This window comes from Pelophylax lessonae (assembly GCF_965119305.1).
Source record: "Pelophylax lessonae genome assembly, chromosome: 3".
Taxonomy (NCBI): Eukaryota; Metazoa; Chordata; class Amphibia; order Anura; family Ranidae; genus Pelophylax; species Pelophylax lessonae.
Window position 1 is genome coordinate 24475519 of NC_138770.1, and position 17351 is coordinate 24492869.

The 17351-nt window shown below is 43.7% G+C and overlaps 1 protein-coding gene across 1 annotated transcript in view; it reads left to right on the plus strand.

Annotated features, from left to right (window-relative positions):
* LOC309550701 (NACHT, LRR and PYD domains-containing protein 3-like) overlaps positions 1–17351 on the plus strand; it is a 138229-nt gene that overhangs the window by 90295 nt on the left and 30583 nt on the right. Inside the window, exon 4 of the mRNA XM_082251035.1 lies at positions 11261–11407. Coding sequence (XP_082107161.1) covers positions 11261–11407 — 147 coding nt within the window. The remainder of the gene's footprint in view (positions 1–11260; positions 11408–17351) is intronic.

Consider the following 17351-nt stretch of genomic DNA (forward strand, 5'->3'; position numbering starts at 1 on the left):
CATCTTTACCTTTCTTAAGGATTACTGTTATATGTGCTCGCAAAATTTCCCTTCTCATTTCTCCATTATCTCCTACCTCATTCATATATGAGCAGATTTTTGGGATCAGTATTTCCTTATATCTCTTATAATACCCAGTTGCATTTCCATCTGGACCAGGGCTTTTTCTAGATGTGTACTTTTAAAAGCCTCCCTTACTTCCTCCTGAGAAATTGGTGTTTCTAACACCGCATGTTTCGTCATATCTATTTTAAGAAGATTTGAATTGTTACCCAGAAGATATGAGATTTAATTTACCTCAGACAATATTCGGGTTAAATGAGAGTTCTTTGACCATGAGTAAAAGCTTCAAAACAGCAAAAGGAATTTATTGATAAGTAGCCTTAAAGCCTAAATTAATTCACAACAATTTTATCTCTAGTACATACAAAAAGGAAAATATTCAAAGTTTAACTGAACACATATAGTGCATGGGATTCAAATTATTATGATATGCACCTCTATCCCATAGACTTGTATAGGGTTATTCTGATTGGTTCAGCTATCCTTCCCTGTTCCTCCCTGGGCGTATCTCGTTCAGGATTGGAAAACGCCCTCCTCGCCTAGCTTAGCATAATTCAGCCCCTGGCTAACCCCTCCTCTCAGTTGGAGGGAGAAATTAATCATGCTAGGTCAGCTGCTGGGCAAATTGCCCATCCCCGAACAGACAACCACATTCATCACATATCTAAAGACTAAGTCTTTGAATAGATGACAAGGGGAGTGACACGGCCTACAGTATTATCACTATTGCCTTGGCCCCAGGATGTCTGGCTAACAGGAACTTAATTACAGAGTGGCACTATTTTGCATATCAGTATGTGTTTAAGTGTAAATAGCAGGCCACCTCCTGGGTAGCAAAAAGCTTGCACTTCAAACAGACTTATCCTTTTATGTGTTTAAGTGTAAATAGCAGGTGCCCCTGGTAGCTCAGGCATGCCTTTCAAACGGATTTGTTAACCATTGATTACTACTGCTTGTCCATCTGGATTACACAACTTACAAATATACAATCATATATGTGTTTGAAATCAAAACTTTGTACATTTATATTTACATCCATCTATTTACAATTAATAATGGAGATTTATACATAAACTCCTCATCAGGCAACACACTAATGGAGATTACACATAAACTCCTCATAAGGCAACAGAATCTTGGATATATTTCACAATCTTTTGCTTTCTGTATTGTTCAGTGACCAATATTTCTTTTTGACTTACTGTGTAAAGGTTTAAGTAATAACTTTGAAAAGCCTTTGCTATTTCAGTGGTTAAAAACACAATTTCTCCTTTATTGTTCTTTATTTTTTCTATATAATTGTTTGATTTTTTTATTTTTAATAGTCTGGACAGATATTTTCCTGGTTTATTTCCCCATTTGTATCTCTCCTTAGCCACCCTGTTAAAACATTGTCTTGTCTCTTCAAGTAAATCTCTTTACTTATTATTATTATTATTATTATATAGGATTTATATAGAGCGGACAGTTTACGCAGCACTTTACAACTTGAGGGTAGAAAGTACAAATACAATACACTTTAATACAGTAGGAATCAGAGGGCCCTGCTCATTAGAGCTTACAATCTAAGAGGGAGGGTCAAGAGATACAAGAGGTAATAACTGTGGGGGATGGGCTGATGGAGAAAATAAAAGTACAACTGTTAGGTGGTTGCCAGATAGGATTCTCTGAAGAGATGTGTTTTCAGGGATCGTCTGAAAGTGGACAAAGTAGGAGATAGTAGGAAATAGTCGGACAGATTGGGGTAGAGCATTCCAGAGGATGGGAGAGGCTCAGGAGAAGTCCTGGAGGCGATCATGGGAAGAGGTTACAAGGGAGCTAGAGAGCAGGAGGTCCTGGGAGGAACGAAGAGAACGAGTTGGTTGGTATTTTGAGACCAGGTTAGTGATGTAGTTGGGCGCCAAGTAATGGATGGCTTTGTAAGCTATGGTTAGTAACTTAAATTTAATTTGTTGGTTGAGTGGCAGCCAACGGAGGGATTGGCAAAGAGGGGTAGCCAAAACAGAGCGGTTTGCAAGGTGGATGAGCCTGGCAGCAGCATTAATGATGGACTGAGGGGGGGGATAGCCTTTTTAAAGGTAAGCCAATGAGAAGGGAGTTGCAGTAATCGGATTAGAAGCTTTGCGGTGTCGTTGGTTAGGAAGGGGCATATCTTGGAGATGTTGCGTAGGTTGAGGCGGCAAGCTTTGGACAGTGACTGGATGTGTGGCCGAAAGGATAGTTCAGAGTCCAGGATTACACCAAGGACCTTGGCATGGGGGGACGGGTTGATAGTTGCGCCGTTGATTTTGACAGAGAAATTAGGGGAAGAGGAACATGGGGGAGGAAATATCATGAGCTCGGTTTTGGATAAGTTGAGTTTGAGGAAGTGTTCTGACATCCAGGCTGATATGTCTGTTAGTAAGTTGGTGATGCGTGAGGAGACTAATGGAGTGAGCTGAGGGGTGGAGAGATAGATTTGGGTGTCATCAGCGTAGAGATGATATTGAAAGCCATGGGAGGCAATCAGCTGATCCAGGAAGGAGGTGTATATTAAGAAAAGGAGCGGTCCAAGAACAGAACCTTGGGGGACCCCAACAGAGAAAGGAAGAGGAGAGGAGGTAGTAAAGTTGTAAATAGCACTGAAGGTGCGCTGGGATAGGTAGGATAAGAACCAGGGAAGAGTACAGTCACGGAGACCAAGAGAGTGGAGTTTTTTGAGGAAGAGGGGGTGGTCCACTGTGTCAAAGGCAGCAGAGAGGTCAAGGAGGAGTAGTATAGAATAGTGTCTATTGGTGTTTGCTGTTAGTAGGTCGTTTGTGGGTTTAAGGAGTGCAGTTTCAGTAGAATGTTGAGGGTGAAATCCGGACTGAAGGGGATCAAGAAGTTTGTTCTTAGTCAGATGGTCGCTCAGTCGGTTGTAGACCAATCGTTCAAGGAGTTTGGAGGAGAAGGGGAGTAAGGAGTTGGGACATAGATTGTGAAAATTGATAGGGTCCAGTGAGGGCTTTTTAAAGATGGGAGTGACTAGCGCGTGTTTTAGGGAATTAGGGAAGATGCCAGAAGAGAGGGAGAGGTTGAAGATGTGAGTTATAAAGCGTAGAATATAGAGTCAGAGGGTGAACGTAGCATGTGATAGGGAGCAGAATATAGGGAGCAGGTGGTTAGATGGGTGTTAGATAAAAGTCCAGCAACCTCATTAATAATAGCAAGGTTGAACGAGGGAAGTAATGATTGTACCTGTGAATATGGGTTGTTAAGTGGAGGAGGTTTCTGCACATTGGAGATTTGTATCGATCTTATTTTTAAAGTGATTGGCGATTTCCTGGGCAGTGAGTGAGTTAGAGGGTGGAGTTGGTGGAGGACAAAGTAGAGAGTTAAAGGTAAAGAAGAGATGACAGGGACTAGATGATAATGTTTGGATGAGCGTGATGAAATAGGTTTGCTTGGCAGTGAGGAGGCATGGATAGTATTTTAGGAGGGCAGATTTATATTGATTGAAGTCTTCTTGGGATTTAGTCTTATGCCACTGGCGCTCAAGAGCTTGGCTACGTTTTCTGAGACTTCTGGTGTCGTCTGTTTGCCAGGGTTGTAGCGGTCGGGGTCGAATTCTGCGTGTAGTGAGGGGAGCGAGCTTGTCTAGGGAGGATGACAGTGAGCTGTTATAGATGGAAGTGGCTAGGTTGGTGCATGACAGGGGTGAGATCTTGGTACATAGATTGTCTGTAGCAGAGTAGAGCATAGAAGTTTCTACGAGTAACTGTTAGGCGGTTGGAGGGAGAGGAGGTGGAAGACAGGGAGAGTGCGAAACTAATAAGGTGGTGATCAGAGATTTGGAGAGGTTTGTTGGGGAGGTTGCATAGAGTGCATAGATAGGAGAAGACAAGGTCAAGGGTGTTGCCAGTGGAGTGTGTAGGAGACTGTATCCATTGCTTCAGGTCGAGATGAGGTTAGACTGAGAAGTTTAGAAGCTGTAGTAGTATTAGCATTAACAGGGATGTTGAAGTCACCAAGAATGATTTTGGGGATTTCAAAAGAGAGAAAGTAGGGTAGCCAGGCAGAGAAGTCATCAAGGAATGTTGATACTGGTCCAGGGGGCCGGTAGATGACAGCGATTGCTAAAGAAACAGGCGAAAATGGACAAATGCAAGAGAAGATGTCAGAGAGGGAGGTGGGTGAAGTTCCTGATAGGTGCTGCATGGGGCTAGAAGGATTCCCACTCCACCTCCCTTCCGTCCACTTGGCCTAGGGGAGTGAGTCCAGAGAAGGCCGCCATGGGAGAGGGAAGCAGGAGAAGTAGTATCGGAATTATGATGCCAGGTTTTGGTAATGGTGATTAGGTTAATAGAGTTTGTGATGAAGAGGTCGTGGAGGGAGGTGAGTTTGTTACAGACAGAGCGGGCGTTCCAGAGGGCACAGGAGAGGGGGAGGCTGATACTGGGAAGAAGAGGAATAGAGACTAGGTTCTGTGAGTTGCGGCTGCTGGCAGAGGGTGTAGGGTGGTGGCAGCGTTGTGAAAAGCCAAATGGAGGCCCTGGGTTTGGGGATATGTCACCAGAGGCAAGGAGAAGGAGAATGGTGAGGGAGATAATGTGGGAGTGTGATTTATATGAAGGGACATGGCCCAGAGTCCTGGAAATGTTCTCAATATGTGGATATAAAATTAGCAAGAGTTGGTAGGAGCAGTAATAGGGAGAGGACAGAAGACCGGGTGATATATATAAGATGAGGGGTGAAGGTGAGTGAGTTTGAGAAGAGAGGACACAACTGCCAGCAGGAGTGCTAGAGAGTGCATGTTACAGAGTGTGAAAAGAGCTGAATAGAGAGACGGGGTCACATGCAGCCTGTTTGGTGCTTGTTGGTGTAGTTTTCTGTATATGCTTGCCTCGTACAATCTCGGAAGTTCAGAGCTTGAAGTGCATATCACTTGTAGAAACAATCACTTTCACTTGTAGAAAGAAGCCTTAAGGAAAGATGCCCTGCAACATGCTCCCCCAGCAACATGCATACCCCTTAAGGGTGCACTAAATTTATACTGGTATAAGGGTGGGGGTGGAACTTCTTTAATTAATCATGAGTGGATATAAGGATGCCTAACAGAGTGGACCTTTCACTAAGTTCTAAAGCCGGACTAGTAAGGGGCAAGAATGAATATAAAGATAAGGCCTGCTCATAAAGCATTGTAAGACACTTGAGAACAACAAAAACATCATGGTAATGCACACAGGGCAACAGATGAAAAAAGACTACATACCAAAAAGCACAGATACACAGAGACAGTAAACAGGTTCCAGTTGCAGTTATGGGTGGATGTCTTTTAGCAGCTTACACATACCTGTGGAGGGACAGAGAAGAGATGGTTCAGATCTCTTTTTCTCATCTCTTTTTAACACCACGGCCTCTTGTGTTTTAGGTTCTAAGTTCATTTTATGTTTCTGTTCTAATTTGTGTAACTCTGAGGTTAACCTATTTATATTTGCTGCTCTTTCTCTTTTTTCCTTGAACCTGCTGCAATGAATATCCCTCTTATATATGTTTTATGGGGCTTCCCAGATTGTGGCCTTAGAAATGCCAGGGGTTTCATTTACTCGGAAGTACTGGTCAAGTTCTTCCTAAACTTTTTCCCCACTTCCTCGTCCTGTAACAATTCTTCATTTAATCTCCATGAGTTTATTTTTTTGTAGAGTACTGGGATTTTTATTTCCAAAACTATTGGAGCGTGGTCCCTATTGATGTACTAATTATTGCTTCTATCAGCCTGTGATCCAACATTATGTAATCCAGTCTAGAGTACGTCGAGTGCACGAAGGAATAGAACGAATAGTCTCTCTCTCTTGGATGCTGCATTCTCCAAATATCTACCAGCTGACACTGATGCAGCTTATATCTCACTTTCCTAATCCGGCGACCTTCCTTCACCCATGCACTCGACGTACAATCCATAGTCGGATCCATGCAAAAATGAATATCACCTGCCAGAAGTAAATTGCCCTTCTTAAAAAGAGAACGTTTATCCAATACTTTCTTTAAATAACCAATTGGATTTTTATTTGACAGTATATATTTGCCTGAGTGTAATCCAAACCTTGTAGTTGTCCCTTTAAAAAAATGTAACGACCTTCAGGGTCAACCAGTCTCTCCTCAAGGGAAAACCTTACATCTCTGGCAAATCCTACGACTAGTCCCTTTGCTCTTCAATCCCTCCATTAAATATAAAAGATGAGAATATGTTGAGTAATAATAACAAATCTGTCCGAAGTGTGTTCACTTGTGAACTGGTGAGAAACTACAACACCCAAAACTTACATAATCAGTGTACTAAAAGTCTTTCCAGCTCATCAATCCAGAGTTACCCTAAAAGAGTCTGAAAATAATTCCTCTGCCCCTGGGGTGTGGGTGCTCCCAATATGAGTTGTACAATAGATGTGTACATGGACCTGTGTGTCCGAGGTGGACCTGCGTAGGTGTATGTGTGTCCTAGGTGAACGTGTATGTGTGTCTTTATTTTTATTAAATATTTTTATATCTATTTTTAAGCTTATTTTTACTTACAGTATTTATTATCATAAGGAGGTTTTCAGCCATTTATAGCTTCGCGTAGGAGACAGGCTTTCTCTTTGGAAACATCAGAGTCTCCTAGTCCCTAAACTTTGCTCCTCATCAGCCTACGCAGTTTGGGAACACAGAGTCCGACATGATTCTTCCCTGGATGCTGCCACCAAGATTGTGTAAGCACTGAAGCCAGAAGTGTCCAGAGTGAAATGCTTTGAGACTTACACAAGGCAGTGAAGATCTCCATCTTGAACTTTTCTCCAGCAGTCCTGGGAAATACAGGAGGGAGATGACCATGTGGGGGACTGTGCTGATGGGCATCTAGAAGTTAAAAGTTGCCTAATCACTTCACGCTGTTAAGCAGTTTTGGTCCAGAAGGATTTGCCCCCTTAATGACCAGGCCATTTTTTACGATTCGGCACTGCGTTACTTTAACCACCTCAATACTGGGCACTTAAACCCCCAATTTTCAGCTTTTAGCGCTGTTGCATTTTGAATGACAATTGCGCGGTCATGCAACACTGTACCTACACCAAATTTATGTCATTTCCCCCCCACAAATAGAGCTTTCTTTTGGTGGTATTTGATCACCGCCAGGTTTTTTCTTTTTTGGTGCACAAATAAAAAAAGACCGAAAAGTTTGAAAAAAAAAAAAAGTTTTTTTGTTTAGGTTATAAAATTTTGTAAATAGATAATTTTTTTCCTGCACTGATGAGCACTGATGACGCCACACTGACAGGCACTGATGAGGAGACACTGATGGGGTGGCACTGATGGGGTGGCACTGATATGCAGCACTGATGGGCACTGATAGGTAGCACTGATATGCAGCACTAATGGGCACTGATATGTGGCACTGATAGATAGCACTGATATGCAGCATTGGTGGGCACTGATAGGCAGCGCTGATGGGCACTGATAGGCAGCACTGATCGGCGGCACTGATGGGCACTGATGGGTGGCACTGATGGGCGGCACTGATCGGCACTGATGGGGGGCACTGATGGGCAGCACTGGTAGGGCAATAATGGGCACTGGTGGGTTGCACTGATAGATGGCAATAACGGGAACTGGTGGGCAGCACTGATAGATGGCATTGGTGGGCAGCACTGATAGGGGGGCACCACTGGCAGGCTCTCTGAGCCCTGTTTGCCATCCCTGGTGGCCATGGTGGGCATCCCTGGTGGTCATGGGTGGGCATCCCTGGTGGCTCTAGTGGCATCCCCTCCCCCCCCCAGGGCTGCACTGGTAATCAATCATCTGATTACCAGCACAGACCCCCCCCCTGTGATCAGTGAGTAATTAGAAATACTCACTGATCACCCCGGCTGCAGTATCGATCCTCTGATCTTCTCCTCACTGACAGGATCTGTCAGGAGGAGAAGAGATCGAAGCCGTTACAACGGCTGTATTGACATTACATGACGGCTGTGATTGGTCACAGCCGTCATGTGATCAGGAGGGCCAATCACAGGGCCCTCCTGCCGAGTCTTGTTGCTCTGTGTCCTAGGGACACAGGCACATCGAGATCGCGCCGCTGCGCATGCCCGCGGCGGCGTGATCTCTCTCCTTCTGAAGGACCTTCTGGAACATCCAATCAGAAGGACGAGACTCCCACCCGGCCGTATATGTACTATGGCCCGGGTGGGAGGTGGTTAACTGATAATTGCGTGGTTGTGCGACGCTGTACCCAAATAAAATTGATGTCCTTTTATTCCCACAAATAGAGCTTTCTTTTGGTGGAATTTGATCACCTCTGCCATTTTTATTTTTTGTGCTATAAACAAAAAAAGCGACAATTCCAAAAAAAAAAAAAATCAATATTTTTCAGTTTTTGCTATATAACATTCCCCAAAAAAATTTTAAATCTATTTTTTTCATCATTTTAGGCCAATTTGTATTCTGCTACATATTTTTGGTTAAAAAAAAAATCACAATAAGCGTATTTTGATTGGTTTTCGCAAAAGTTATCATGTCTACAAACTTGGGGAAAGATTTATGTTATTTTTATTTTTTTTACTAGTAATGGCGGTGGACAGATCGGACACCTAATTGACATTTTTGACACTTTTGGGGGGGACCAGTGACATTACTACAATAATCAGTGCTAAAAATATGCACTGTTACTGTAATAATGACATTGGCAGGGAAGGGGTTAACCCATGTGTGATCAAATAGTTAATTGTGAGCCTAGGGGAGTGTTTTCTAACTGTGGGGGGATGGATTTGTCAAATGATCATAGAGACCTGTGATCCTATATAGAAGGATCAGAGGAGCTCTGTGATCATTTCAGAGAGAACAACGGTCTGCTGTGTTTACAACAGCTGACCGTCCTCTCTCAGCGGGGAGCGATCGTGGGTGCCCAGCGGCAATTGGTACTGCTGGTCCCATGGATCAGCATCCCCGCTGCCTAGTGGGGGCGGGCGTATGGCGTTGGCGGTGCTTGCTCCCCCCCCCCCCAGGAGCGCTCCTGCGAATCATCATACAGGTGCGGCAATTCATGCACAGCCTGCCTGCCGCAGTATATATGCGCCGGGCGGTCGGCAAGTGGTTAAGAATTGTATGAATGAGATATCAGTCAATGAGAAAATGTCAATGACTCACAACCCAAATTCCGTAAAATATGGGAACTGTCTTCTTCAAATTCTTCTAGTATGGGAGCTTTGTAACTTTCTTTTCTTGATTTATTTAATTCTGTGTGGAACATACCCTTACTCTCTTCCTCCCTCTCCTTTTCTCTTCTCTGTTCTTCGTTAGTTATTTCCCCCCTATAAATAATGGGGGAACACTTGCACCAAATGGAGATATACGGGATTGCAGCTGCTACACATCCACTAAAAGAGGAAACAATGTAGCTATATTTTGAAGTTAAAAACCTCAATTCTAGCATCGCAAAATCCTACCATACAATAAAGTGCATATGTGAATATAAAGTAATTTCTCCTGTGCGTTTTAAAGTGCTAAGTCAAAATGAGGGGCCACCCCCCTTATATAAACCATATACAATGCTCAAACTCAGATAAAATTCTGTGCAATCCTCTAATACTTAAAACATCTTAGTGACATAACAAATCCATACAGATATATATATATATAAATAGATAGTAGTGCAATATATATATGTATAAATTAATAAGGTGCAATGATTATAGATCAATAAAGTGCAACTGTGCTCTGTGCAAGTATCCACTCAGGTTATCCACTCAAAGTCCTACCATAGTGCATATACAGTCTAAAATGTCCCAGTGAAGTAATCACAACTATGCAGGGGAGCAGTGATGGTGGATATCTCCTAGGCACTCGTGCAGGGATGGCAGGAGTCAGAGCTTACCAGATGCAGTTGAGCCCTGTTACCGTATGGCAACCTGGATCATGTAATGCTTGTTTCATTGCTCCAGTATCAGGGTACACTCTTGTCCACTCTCCTGGGTATCAGGGTATCCTGTATATCTCAGGGTGGGTATTAAAACAGAAACAAGGGACACCTCATGGTGTAGTATTTTCATAAATCAAATCCATTTATTAAAATTAAGATTAAAAACATATAACCAACAGTATATCAGTGCCCTATCGGCATCATGCAGCTAAACAGCCGAATGCACTAATTACCGAATGGGTGGTGTATACCGAGCTCTTCAGGGAGAAAAGAATGTGTTTCTTCCTGGAGGACGGTCCAACATCCGGCGTGCGTTCCACGGCTACAATTCACAGTGAGGCAACGTGCGTTTCAGCTTGACATGTTTCGTCATTACATTGACGTCTTCAGAAGAAGCTTCATTGTATATGGTTTATATAAGGGGGTGACCCCTCATTTTGACTTAGCACTTTAAAACGCACAGGAGAAATTACTTTATATTATTCACATATGCACTTTATTGTATGGTATGATTTTGCGCTGCTAGAATTGAAGATTTTAACTTCAAAATATAGCTACATTATTTCCCCCCTATGCAGGCCCTGCTAGGGCTAGCTACCTTATCTGTATCATCTCAGGCATTAATACAACACGCCTATGGGTGGTTTCCTGAACTGTTTCTTTGCCATGGGAATAATTATGTTGTTATCCAAGGCTTGTGTAGTTTGGTTTGTTGGCTATGCTCTACTGTTTGTGTATAATGTAATTTTTTGTCTTAAGCCCCTGTGTGGGCATTTTGTGTATTATACATTTCTAAAAATCAAAAATAGATTGAAATAGCTATAGATGACTGCAGTCCCTCACATTTCACTTCTTAGGGCCCCAGTATTGATGATATGTGCTATCAATAGATTCTATCACCTTCCCAGTGTGTCTGCACCTCGTAGAGTGTGTCCAGTGTTCAGCAGTGGTGCCATCTGGCATATTGCCCTCCTCCTGCCGGATCAGGTGTGATCTGCCAGTCATTCATTGGTAGGTAGGAAGGGGCGTGTCTAGCCAATGGAGATAAAGAAGCTTATTGTTCAGCTATCTGGGTGGAGGAGAGGGAGGTGGAAACAATGTCAGGGGTGTGACATCATCCCAACATTGGAAGAGCCAATTGTTTGCAAAAGTGAGAGGAGATAAGAATGCATGGACTGTATTTTATATTTGCAGCCATGTGGAAGGGAAATGTTGGGTGTTACCTTGTTATTTTTGTTGTCAGAGGTAATACATCTTGGTGGTAATTATTATCTCATTTTTGGATTTTAGCTTTCGTGATTGCACTATTTCCAGCAAAGATTGTCCGGGAGAGGACAAAGCAGAAGATGAAGAAGAGTGCTCCTCTTCGAAACATAAAATGGAGCCTGCTAATCTTACCTGGCTGATAAACCCGGAGAGTAAAATTCAGGAATTAAAGTAAGAGAAATCTGTTATCCTGCAGTATTCGAGAAATGTGGTGTCTTGTGATTGTTCCCATATCTGTGTTTCCTTATAGCTCTGAGTGTCCTCCATCCTCACTGATCAGGGGCGTAGCTTAAGGGGTTGCATGGGGTTACAACTGTGACTTGGCCCCATACCCCTGTGGGCCCATGCAGCTCCCCTGTACACCTGGATAGTAGCGGGGGCCGCATATAGTAGAACCAATCCCCTCCAATTTCCTTTTTGCACCTGCTGAAAGCCGCCTTCTCCTCCTCTCCCTCCTGCAGGCATTTAGCAGCTGCAGGGGGAAATGGAGGGAATTTGTTCCTGTATATACAGCCCCCTCGGCCCCTCCAATCCATCCTCCTTTTTTTTCTGCTGCCTCTGTGTGCTCCCCTGCCCCCCCCCTGTCCCCCTGCATCTCATCTGGCTCCCCCCTTCCCTCTCCCATTGGCTGCTGCTGGGGGATGTGTCAGGATGGAGAGTAGGAAGGGGGTTTGTAAATATGTAATTTATCGACTGCTTCCTCTTCTGAATGGACAGAATGTTCCTATCACTGACTCACTGACTCTGTCAATACCTTTTTCATTCCCAAGACTGTCAATTCATAACTGAAGCATAGTAAACTGTTTACTATACTTCAGTGTGTGAATGGATCGGAAGCTCTGTACAGAGCTATTCCTGCCCATTCATTCTGTGCAGCTGAGGCTGCAGAGATGGAGATTGAGTGTCCTCAATCACCTTTCTCTGTCTCAAAGGTGGAACATTAGAGTTCTGTTTAGATCCCGGATATTTTACCAAAGCCCCCCATTCAGGATACTAAATAATTGTAATGAATAATAGAAAATAAAATAGTAACAAAAATAACAAATTATAATTGTAAAAGAATAGTAAAAAAAATATCAAAAATAAAAAACTACTGACACCAGTGTCGGAACTACCTGGGTTGCAAAGGTGTTTGGCCACTGATTTTGGAGGGAAGACCTATAGACTCGGAGGGAAGGGCCCCGATCTGGGATTGGAGGGGGGGCCTTCATGGTTTCTTGCACCAGGATCCTGAAGGTTCTAGTTATGCCTCTGTCACCAATGTAGAATCTTCCATCGCCTGTCCTCTTCTCATGTGTTCTCCCCTCTCTATGGGAATCGTTCTCTTCCGTCATCTCTTTGTCCTGACAGTACCTCCCCTCTAAGAAGCAGCCTCTGGATTCAGCCATAGCTGAATAAGTCCATAAAATATACCCAATTGCTGCACAAGTCCAGAGGGAAAGTGTCTCATAGGCCAAAGGAGTGTTGGGTTCCAAATAAGATGCCCTGTTGCCGGGATCCAATATTAAGCTAGGTGTTCCACTCCCTGGGTCTGGTGACTAACCAGGTACCCCACTGCTGGGGTTAGGGCTAGGTATCCTGTTGGCCAGATTCTCAGAAAAGTAAGACATTTGATTCCCTCAACACAGTAGGCACTCCAAGCCTGAGGTATAATGGGTCATCCACAAACTTAGCCCAGGGGTCATGTGATAACACCGGAACTCTGACACCAGAATGTCTTGTTGCAACCATCTAGCTTGCCTGGTTTCCAGGACTTGTTCCACACATCAACGGCCATCCAAGGTTTCCCCAAGCCACTAGTTACTTGACCCTGGTCCCCCAGTGCACCTGGAGTTGTGGCATTTGCACCTGGATCATGGCAAGGCACATATGGTAATCTGCCACTGCCCTGGAGCTCACCACTACCAAGGTAATGAGAGCAAAACATAGCTACAGATTATGAAGGGTATGTCCGGACCACCAGGCTTTGTTGTCATTGGAGCAACAAACTGCAAGGGAGACTAAACCAAGGGGACTGAAAAAAGAATCTCAGGTAACCCATACAAGGTGCATGAAGACTCAGAGGTGTCAGACCCAACAGCAGATGGAATCCTAACCTTTGCATGACAATCCAGCTGAGCAGCAGGCATAGAGTCAATAAAAACTAGCTGGGCAGTAGGCACAGAGTCAGTAGAACCCGGCTGGGAGGGGCGTAGAGGATAATTAAGATCAGGCTGGGGCTCATTTAGAAGATCATCAGAGGTGGGCTGGACATTGAGCATGGGACCATCAAGCTGAACATCTGGCACCAGATCATCAGAGACAGAGGAAGGCAGGTCATCAGATAGCAGACCATCAAAGGTAGACTTCAGGAATTGGACCACCAGGCTGAGCATCAGGAACTAGACCACTATGCTGGGCATCAGAAACCAGACTACCAGGCTGGGCAGCAGGAACAGGGTCATCAGTCTGGCAGCAGACAGAGGACTCTCAGGCTGGGCAGCAAGCAGAGGACCCCTAGGCTGGGCAGCAGGCAGAGGACCATCAGGCTGGGCAGCAAGCAGAAGCACATCAGGCTGGGAAGCAGGCAGAGGACTCCCCAGGCTGGGCAGCCAAGGACCATAAGGTGGCATGGAGGCAGACTGGAGCAGATCGGCTGGCTTCCCGGCCCAACTCCTTAACCGCTTGCCAACCGCCGCAGGACGATTTACGTTGGCAGTCAGCCCCTCACAGACAGAGCGACGTAGGGCTATATCGCTAGCCTGTGAGGGTCTAGGGAGCGAGTGCGCGCCGTCGGGCACTCGCGATCGTCCATTACACCGGGAGAAAGGCAGGCGGCTAATGTAAACAAAGCCGCCTGTCAGTCTCCCCTGTGTAACAGCACAGATTACTCGGTCCTGCTATGTAGGACCGTTGATCTGTGCTGTTACACCACTAGCCACAGCCAATCACAGTAAGAAACACGCCCCTAGGGACACACTTAACCCCTCCCTCTCCAATAAAGTTAACTCCTTCACTGCCAGTGTCATTTTTACAGTAACAGTGCATATGTATAGCACTGATTACTGTAGTAATGTTACTGGTCCCCCCAAAAGTGTCAAAAATGTCAGTCAAGGGTTCGATCTGTCCGCTGCAATGTCGCAGTCCCGCAAAAAAAAAATCGCAGATCGCCGCCATTGCGCGTAAAAAAAAAAAAAACAACAAAAATGACAAAAATCTTTCCCTTTGTTAGTAAACGCAATAACTTTTGCGCAAACCAAGAAAAATACGCTTTTTGCGATTTTTTATTTTAACAAACATATGTAGCATAAAACAAATTGGCCTAAAATGTTAAAAAATTTTGATTTTTACATTTTTTTTGGGTGAATTACATATAAAAAAATGTGAAAAATATTGTTATTTTTGCAAAATTGTTGCTCTTTTTTTGTTTATAGCGCATGATCAAAAAATCGCACAGGTGATCAAATACCACCAAAAGAAAGCTCTGTTTGTGGGAAAAAAACTACGTCAAATTAGTTTAGGTACAGCATCGCACGACCGCAAAATTGTCCGTTAAATTCACGCAGTGCTGAATCGCAAAATAGGCCCTGGTCAGGAAGGGGGTAAAATCTAGCGGGGCTTAAAGTGGTTAAAGTAATGGTGAAGTCTAGTTTTCTTGGGTAAAAATAACAAATATGTTATACTCACCTCCTCTGTGCTGTTGTTTTGCACAGAGCAGCCCAGATCCTCCTCTTCTCGGGTCCCTCTTTGGTGATCCTTGTCCCTCCCTCCTGTTGAGTGCCCCCACATCAAACAGCTTGCTTTGGGGGCACCCGAGCCGAGTTACAGCTCCCTGTGTCCATTTAGGTATGGAGCCGCAGCCTGGCCCCACCCCCTTTCTGTTCTCATTGGCTGACTGACTTTGATTGACAGCAGTGGGAGCCCATGGTGCCGCTCTGCTGCCTCAGCCAATGAAGAGGGGAGTCCCAGGCAGTCAAGATATTTCTACAACATTGCTGGATCTAGAGGGGGCTCATGTAAGTATTAGGGGGGCTGCTGCACACAGGTTTTTTATCTTAATGCATAGAATGTACCATCTGCCTCTACAATCACTTTAACAACTAGTTATTCTTTTCACAGAATTTGAATCCATAATTTTTTGACCAATCTAAATTAGAATTCTTCAGAAAATTTGGAATTCTGAAACGAATCAATGAAACTAAATTAATAACATAACGAATTTGAAATGAAAAACATTTTTTGTTCTGCACATGTCTAGTCTTTGGTGAAGTCAGATATCTGCAGGTATAGCACAATCAATTAGTGCAGACTTGGGTGTGACAAGTTGCAGCTATTCACAGAACCATGTGCTGCCTTCTTCAGTGTGCATTCATCACTTTGTAAAGGACTTTGAGGACTTCAATTTAGTCCCCTATCTTTGAGGACTTCAATTTAGTCCCCTATCTTTGAGGACTTCAATTTAGTCCCCTATCTTTGAGGACTTCAATTTAGTCCCCTATCTTTGAGGACTTTTTACAGTGGATTTTGGGAAACATTCCATCATGGGTAAAGTGTTTCAATATCAAGTCTGTCCTGGGGTTCTGTATACTACACCAAATCTAAGGGAAGATCCCTCTCTTGTTGGAAGGGGGACCCAGAGGGTTTCCGGTATTTCATTTGTTTTTTGAATTAATGTTAGCATTATGATATTTTTTACATTTATGGCAACTCCACCTCCTCTTTTCCCTACTCTATCGTTCCATTATAGTGTATATCCTGGTGTAGTTATTTCCCAGTCATTTAAATACTTGATGCGTGTAATTGGTGGTGCGCTATATCTGAAATATGTGCAAAAATGCAAACAAATAATGTGCAACCTCAAATATATACAATATAGGTGCAAAACTCTGACATATAAATATATGTGAGAAAAAGTCCCAAGACACTAATGTGTCTATGTTGAAACAATTTTCGGTGATATGGTTAGTGGTGGATGGTGTTCAAAAGCAATACGTGACTTGAATTCCCTCCACCTGTTAGAATTCCTCCTTACCGGACGGAATGAAATAAGTGCTCTCCTTAAAGGAAACAAACAATCCCAGGTGCTGCCAAATCAAAAGGTGCTCCCCACCGTGCGTATGAAGTAGCCTGCTGGGCTTCTTACCAGATGGATGTAGATAACATGCGTAATTGTATCCCTCTTGGACGGGTATGTCTCTGTATCCAATTGGTCCTTATCAGCCTCTGGTGGATATGGACACCGAATACTAATGCGCTGCTCACGGGCAGATAAGATCCTGTATTCCGATGGCACTGGTAGCCGCTTATGGTAAGCAGTGGGAAGGATCGTATCGTTCCAGCATAACATGTAAAAAGGAATGACTGCTATAGTGCATTATCCTTAGTGTAAACTTTATTAAAATGAAATTGCACTTACATGAAATATGCGGTAGAAAAGCGTAAGGAATTCCTGTATGACTAGGGTCCGGCTGCAGTCCGGATCCCCAGCGACGTGGTGACGGCATGCCTCCTATCTGACGCGTTTCCGCCTAATTGGCTGTCTTCGGAGAAAGGAGGTTTCCTTTAAGGAGAGCACTTATTTCATTCCGTCCGGTAAGGAGGAATTCTAACAGGTGGAGGGAATTCAAGTCACGTATTGCTTTTGAACACCATCCACCACTAACCATATCACCGAAAATTGTTTCAACATAGACACATTAGTGTCTTGGGACTTTTTCTCACATATATTTATATGTTAGAGTTTTGCACCTATATTGTATATATTTGAGGTTGCACATTATTTGTTTGCATTTTTGCACATATTTCAGATATAGCGCACCACCAATTACACGCATTTACTTATTTTTATCTGGGAGCAGCATATCACGGATCAGCGCACTTTTCTTTTTCACATTTAAATACTTGAACCATGTCTCTGCAATTGCAACAAGGTCCAAGTTTTCCTGTCAGCTCACAAAGCTATTTGCCTAAACTGCGAACATTAGTGAAATGACAAACACTGCTATCTACAGCTTTAATTTTACCACCAGAAACTTTAACTGAAGTGACCAGTCCCTAGCATCACAAACCCTCACATTTGTTTAAACCTGCTGGGCACAGAAATGCTCCTCATCAATTACATCTCTGCACTAGAGAT